Consider the following 7,445-nt stretch of genomic DNA (forward strand, 5'->3'; position numbering starts at 1 on the left):
ATTTGTTACCATCCAGTTATGATTACTAAAATGTTCCATGATTTGGTATTTCATGGATTTATTGTCAGGAAACTATTGTCTGCTTGGAACAGTTGAAAGAATAACCCCATTCTGAACTGTTTTTAGTGGGAGCCCACTTAGAATATGCTAAAATTATTTGTTGTGCTGTTTTCCCTGAAACACTCCCAAATGCTTTAAATAATTTTTAAAACAGTCTTTCTCTCTCCTTTCTTAAAGGGATTATTCTGACATTGAGGGAATGATTGGAACATAACACTTTCTGGACTCTCGCAGCACTGTTGAAGGCTAGGTTGGCTGAGGAGGGTGAGGAGGCTCCATGAGTGCTGAAAAAATGTGTGCAAACTCAGGATAGTTTAGATTTACAAAGCCAAGTCCTGAGCTCACTCCAATCAATGACAGAGCTCTTGCCTGAGCAAGCATTTGGTCCACAGCTGTGGAGCACACTCTGCTGGGGCAGGTGGGAGTGGGCAAGGTGGAGAGGGGCTGCGTGGGTGCAGGGTGGGCAGCAGAGCTCCAGTGGGGTGGATGTGAAGAGGGAGAGAGGTGAGCTTCAACAAGTGGACACAGGACAGCGAGTGAAGGCGTATGGGTATAGGGAGCTGCGTAGGAAGGGAAGAGAAGGAAGAGCTGCTGTATGAAGGCCAACAGCAAGAAAGGAAAAGGCAACTAAAATAAACAGATGGGATAGACAGTAAGGGAATAATATTGGGCAGTGAAACAGATGATAGAAAGCCTTGGGAAGCAGAATTGTAAGGGGAGGAATAAGAAAATACAAAAGGGTCACTCAGGGACAGGTTGTTCTAGGTAAAGAAGTGAGGTTAATTGCCCAGTGTTCTGTTATGCTGAGTAGCAAAGCAAATCATCCGTGTGGGTAAAAATAGGAAGGGAGTCGTGTCTGAGCTGCTACTCAGGCTCCCCTTTCCTTCTGCACTTTGTGCCAATGCTATTTAAGGAGGTGTAGATAAAGGACTTTGCAGAGAGCAGAGTGGGAGCATGAGTTAAGATGTTTTGTCGTGATTATGTTGGCTAAGGCATGTGAAATGAGACAAAACCATTTGGGGTTTTTTTTTTGTCGCTTACCTTTCCCCCAAAATACTGCTAGCCAACAGGTAAGTAGTTCATTAGAGAAAAGCTGGTGCCATCCAACAGGGCATGCAATGGAGCAAGAAGAGTGTCCACAAGCATACAGAAAATGTGCATGCCCATTAAGTGGGCTAGTAGAGGAGCAAGCTTGTTTTGGTGTTTTATATACAGAGGTTGTTCATGGAATGCAAAATGGTTCATGGAGGTAGCAGGTTGTAACACAAGAAAAGAACAGCAGCAGTGTGCACGCTGCAGGCTTATGCTTGACATAGATGAACTGTTTCACAAAATAGGAGTAAACCAAAAGATGAAGTGTTCGGAGACCCATATGCTGATATTCCTGTGCTGCTTAGTGGTAAGGATAACAAGATAAGGAGTAATGCAATGCAATTTCTTTCCATGTAGTATAAATTACAAATTTCTTTTGGCATTTCTTTAGGCAAGACAGCAAGCCCAGCTGCGACATCAGATGGCAGAAGACAGCAAAGCAGAGTATTCTTCCACTTTACAGAAGTTCAACAGTGAGCAACATGATCATTACTACACACACATACCAAACATCTTCCAGGTAAGGGTCACTGGCACTAACCTAGAGTAGCTCATAATCTTGTGATAAGAACAGAGGGGCGTATTGCACATCACCTCAATTCTATGACCCTGTCTTTTACTTTTTGGTGATTTTTGTTGCTGTTGGCAAATTTTATGTGCAGTCTGTCAACCCAAGAGATGGAGAGCTTGGTAGAATAAGTTGTCCCTTTCTCTTAGACTAGATAACAAGTGATCAATAATAATATATGAGGAAGGTGACATTTAATTGTCATGACAGATTACCGTAGTCTTTGGAATCCTCACAGTCTTGCTCTGTTAAACTCTTGTGTCCATGCAGCTGGGGAATGAGAGCATTATTTGGATTGTTGGGGCAGGAGTCAGCTGGGCATCATTACATCTGTAAAGGCTCACAGCCCTTTATAACCTATCTTCAAATCAGACTTCACAGGTGTTTAACTTTAAATCACAATAATTCTGCAGTAGTGAATGTCAAAGGGTTTAAGCAAGCTTGCTGATTATGTCTTAGGATGCCTAGAGAAAGACTGTAGAGAAAGAACAAAAAAGCCATCAGATTTGTACTGACTGAAGATCTGAGTTTGTGCTTGACTGAACAAAGAGAGATTAATGTAGTAGAACAGAAGTTCTAAATGACTGTTCCATTGTAATGGGTCATAAGCATCAGAAGTGGAAAATATAACCTCTTTAGGGGAGAAAATGTCACATGCTTATCATCTGATGAGAAATAACTGATAGTTGTGTAGCAAATAGGCTTTTGTTTTTATGCATAGCTGGAACTTCATAGTTAAATGGACACCTCCTCTTTTGCTTCATGGTGTTTCAAACCAATGTCTTGAGATAAATTATCCCTGGCATCAGATATAAAATCTTTGCAATATGTTTGTATACAATGCTAGATCTGGTAAGTGCTCTGATTTGTAGGTGAGCATGCTTAAAGTACTGCAGATGTATCCTTTTCACTACCAGTGTACCAGTAAGCTCTAGTGCTTTCTTTTAGATGTTGAAATAAGTTTTTTTGTGAAGAATTTGTTGCTTGTGGATCAGTCAAGGCAATGGAGATTTTTAAGTTGACAGTGCTCCATAAGATTCCTGCAGTCTAATGTGAAACAGGCCATTCCTGTTCATGCCCTTCTGTATCCTGTTATAATCTGTCATAATAGCGTTATGCCACATCCAGTTTCCCTCTGTTGTAAACAAGAGGCCCATGGAATAGATGCTGGAGATTGTGGCACTGAATCCATCAAGCCAACAGGGAGCATATGTTGAGAAGCCCTGGTGTGAACAATACATGATGTATAGAACTGCCTGTAAACCAAAAATTATCTTCTAGGGAAAAGGAGAAGGGGAGACATCAAGATTTTTGTTTGCTTGGATTCTGCAGTGGAATGAAAATAAGATCTTTGAGAACATGCATAGAAAATGAAGGAATTTATTGTTGCAGAAATTCTCTTAAAAGCCTTAGCAGCCATCCTTACAAAAGTCTAAAGCTGGGGTTTTGACAAATCAGCATTTTTTAAAGACAAAAAGTTAATTGAAAAATTCCCAGTAATAGTAACAGAGATTACTTTTAGAATGACATTTTGATGTTTGGGGGAACAAAATCACTTGGAGCCTTCATGAGAAGAGCTGTCCTAGTTTGTTCTTAAAAATACATTTAAGTCATAAATTGTAGAGCAGCTGATGTATGCTGGGGAGAAAAATTGGTTGAAACTGTGAAGTTAATCTTGATATTTGATCTGAATGAAATGTAATGTTTTAGAAAATACAAGAGATGGAGGAAAGAAGAATTGTGAGGATAGGTGAATCTATGAAAACTTTCGCAGAGGTCGACCGCCAAGTGATCCCTATCATTGGAAAGTGTCTGGATGAAATAACGAAGGCTGCAGAATCAATTGATCACAAGAACGTAAGTGTTACATTGTTTGGATTGTTGATTGTCATCTTTAGTATTGATCACTTGCATATGGAGACTTAAATCCTGGGTCCAGGCTGCAGCACGAGAGCTTTATAGTCATATAGAATTAAAACAAAGAATAGCTTCTTGTCCCAGGCTACTTTGTCTGAGGCAGGATGTGCTCAGATTATTTCCCAAATCTACTTAACACGCAGAAATACCTCTATTGCCACACTTTTTCAATTTATTTTTTTTTTCCTTTTAGGAATATTCTCTTCTTTCACTAGGATGATTACTTTTTGAAATACTGTAATTGAAAAATAGGCTTCTGCACAGAATAAGGAAGATGGTGGGCATAATTCCAGATACCTAATAATCACCAATTCTTATTCAGTTGGGTTCTATGTCTAATAGTCAGAAAACTGAATATTGCAGAAATGTCTTTATTCCAGTTAGTTTTATAATGAAGTATTTAAAGTATTGGCTACATAAATTATTGCAAACAACTCTGGCAAAATTTCTACTTTACTGTAAAGTCTTTATTTGCAGATTTGAGGTTTGCTAGCAATCGCTAAATGAGGTCTCGCAAATCTTGACTTCCGAACATCATTGTAGGAGTAGGAAGAAGCCTTCCTGATAAAAAGGCTGATAAAGAGTTCAGTTGAGCTTCCTGATGTACAGTTAGCACAAGGGCAAATGTGTTCCCTATTTTGTTTTCTGAATGATCTGCTCCCTTCGTAAATGAAGTCTCTGCTTGCTCTTTCAGCCCTTCTCATGGATTGCATTAGTACTTCAAATACAAACAGCATGTGTCTTGCTGGCTGTCTGAATTTCCCATACGTCTTTTTCACTGGAATCTCTGCTGAGCTATTCAGTGCCCAGAGCCTGGAGACTGCCATTAACTGGCAGCATAAGCCTGAGGCTGAAATTTTGAAATGAATCCACTACTTTCTGCTGTAGAATTGCTCTCACGGAGAGCAGCATAGGAAACCAAGGAATCTGAAAATTACTCTTTCAGGGTGGGAGAAGGGGGGGTTGGGGCACAGATTCCCATGTTAGAACAACGTACCCTTCTTGAGGTACAGCTTTTGGTGCTGCATGGTGAAATCATGTTGGGGAGATTCATATTTAAGCCTACACTCTGCTTGAATCTTCAAGTCAGGTCTTAGCAAAACACAAGGCTTAAGCTAGGTGTTTGAATCACTGAATTTTATATTCAGTTTAGTCTTTCTTGCATACAGATAAGTCTGATGGCTCATGAATTATGACATTAGAAAAATGTGGCTTTGAGCATTGATAACTTAAGGGATCTCCTGTAAAAACCATGCTAACAAAAATTTATTTAACCAAATTCATTATATATGAATAATTAGAAAGGGTTTAGCATGTTCTATCTGGAAAACAGTTATGTCCATAAAGGGTTCTTTTTCCTTAAATATCATGAAGGATTTTTTTCCTGCTCTGGAACAGTAATTTCTAACTTTCTTGATTCTGATAAAAGTGATATGCTTGTTCCTGCTCTTCTGCAGCATGCAGGTCCTGCCACTTTATAAGGACGGCCATAGGTGTACACAGTAGCAATTTAAAAGCTGTATTTTCTTTATTTCTAGATAATGTACTGCTTTTGCCACTAATGCAGAATGTTACAGCAGACCTTTCCTATCTCACCCCTTAACGTTCGAAGAAGCAAGTTTGGGCTCTCTTAGGCTACCATCAGGAGAGTTTCTCCTTTTCCTTGAAAGATTCAAATTGGAGGATGTCTCCTTCACTTGTCTTTTTCAAGCTTGAAAAACTTTGGGTAGGAAGGTCCACTAGATATGTGCTGTAGTCAACTTTGAAAATGAGGTCCGCTTCCAGGAAAGTTGAATGCAAGGACAGCTGGTGATAATGTAGCTAGTACAATGGTGAGCAAAACCAAGAGCCTTCTCAGCAGGAAAAGCATTGTGTGAAACTCTGGGCCCACACAGACATGTGTTTCCCAGCTGGGAGGAGATCTCCAGGATCTGGTAATCATAAACAAAAGTACAGTATCACCAAACTTGAAATGTATAAGGTCAGATGCTATGACACTGACAAAAGACAGTGATGTATTTGGAGTTCTTATTTAGCTCTTTGTACCCTTTGGTTTTATTTTCACTTTTTCTACCCAGCTATCACATACAGAGTTACTGAAGAAGGGGAGAGGTTAAATGAAAGCTCTGCTCTTTGTGCAGTAACTTTAGTTCAGAAACCAGGGCTTTAAATGGAACAACCACAACTAATGTAGAAGATGTATTGGTCAGAAGGGGGGGGGGGGGGAGAAATCACCAATTCTAGTAACTTACCTTGTGTACCAAACTGTGTGACAACTCTAGCTGAAAGGATGGAAGAACCTGCAAGTTCTGCAGCTTTTTTTGCTGTCAGTAAAATATTACCAGTTGATGGTAAGGCATTACTTTTTACAAGGAAAAACAAAATAAAAGCAGCAGAACCTTGCACTTCATGTAGGTATCTCGGAGCTTTTTGATAATCGATTTTCAGCTTTGGGTAGGTTTATTACAAACATTGGTCTATGAAGGTGGAGTTCCTGTGGTGTCTGTGAACCACTATGATTTCTAGCATCAAAATTGTGTAGTAAAATAGTAAGGAAGGATGTATTTCTATAGTGACTCTGAAACTGTGGAAATGCAGACTGCTACCAGGCTTCCTTTCTACACTCAGCTCTGTGTTCCCTCCCTCTGTGGATGCCAGCAGGATTCTGGAAGATCACTTTTCTTCCAGGGCCCCTATTGCATTGGATAGTGTTAAGAACCAGAATTACATATGGGACAGATGTAATACTTTCTATATTCTCTGCAGCTTAAATATTAGAAAGTTCTGCCTCATGCCCACTTGCAAAATGGCCAGTCTTTCAGGCTTAGTTACTAAATTTGCAACTGTGTAAATATGATTGCTTTATACCCTCACTGAAGTGTATAGAATTCCCGCTAACAGCAATAGAAACTGTCTGGATCCAGCTGGGAATACTGGTTAGCCCCGTGTTTCTAGTGCAATTGTAAATATGCTTCTTTTTCATGTCCTCTTTCTAACAACTCGGACAACACAAGAGAACATGTTGCAAGGGTAAGCTGTAGTGACTGCTAGGTGAACCTATGCAGAACTTGCTTCAGAAGGCTGTAGCAGCAGATAAAATTAATTTATTATGGACTTTGGAGTTCCTGTTATGACATTATCTCTGTGATATATGGAGCATGCTGGTTATTTTTAGCTCCATTGTAGTGGAAGAATGTTTTGACTAAGTGGAAGGAACACTGTAAAATTAAGAGGAAAAAATGAAAAGCTCCATGTGTAGGTTAAAATACCAATAGAGCATTTAATGTAACCTTGTGTATGTTTATAGTCTCTTCTTTCTTCCTTCTTCATCTTGCTTTCATGACTATTATTAAAAATCTCTTCAAATGTTTAGATCTCAAAGTTTTAATGTCAAACTAGGATGAGATAATAGAAAGTGGTGTTCTGTCTCCCTAAAAGTTGTGTAGGAATTTCACAATGCACCTGATAGGCTGAGGATCTTAAACCCTTCATTTTCTTCACAATCCCATGAAGACTTTTGCAAAGCTTTTCCTATAGCTGTGTTTTGCTCAGTTGAGCCTGGCCTCTGGATATGTTTATATCCCACTAGATTTCTCATTAATAGCGTTTTGCCTACGGACATAAGCAGAATCTGTGAAATGCCTTCAAAGCAACAAGTTCATCTTTTTTTATCTGAACAGGATGGTGGTGCTCCTCTGTAGAGGCTAGTAAGATATTTGTGTGCTGTGGCACAGTTTCTCTAATGATCTTGGAAGAAAACTGTTAGAACAGTATAACATAAAAATCTCTCTTACCAAGAAGTTAAGTA

The 7,445-nt window shown here is 39.4% G+C and overlaps 1 protein-coding gene across 26 annotated transcripts in view; it reads left to right on the forward strand.

Annotated features, from left to right (window-relative positions):
- Positions 1-7,445, forward strand: part of FNBP1 (formin binding protein 1) — a 104,251-nt gene that overhangs the window by 66,666 nt on the left and 30,140 nt on the right. For all 26 annotated transcript variants that reach the window (XM_052815551.1, XM_052815557.1, XM_052815555.1 and 23 more), the window contains exons 7-8: positions 1,544-1,672; positions 3,431-3,577. In XM_052815551.1, coding sequence (XP_052671511.1) covers positions 1,544-1,672; positions 3,431-3,577 — 276 coding nt within the window. The remainder of the gene's footprint in view (positions 1-1,543; positions 1,673-3,430; positions 3,578-7,445) is intronic.

Source organism: Harpia harpyja, chromosome 19, assembly GCF_026419915.1.
Source record: "Harpia harpyja isolate bHarHar1 chromosome 19, bHarHar1 primary haplotype, whole genome shotgun sequence".
NCBI classification, from domain to species: Eukaryota; Metazoa; Chordata; class Aves; order Accipitriformes; family Accipitridae; genus Harpia; species Harpia harpyja.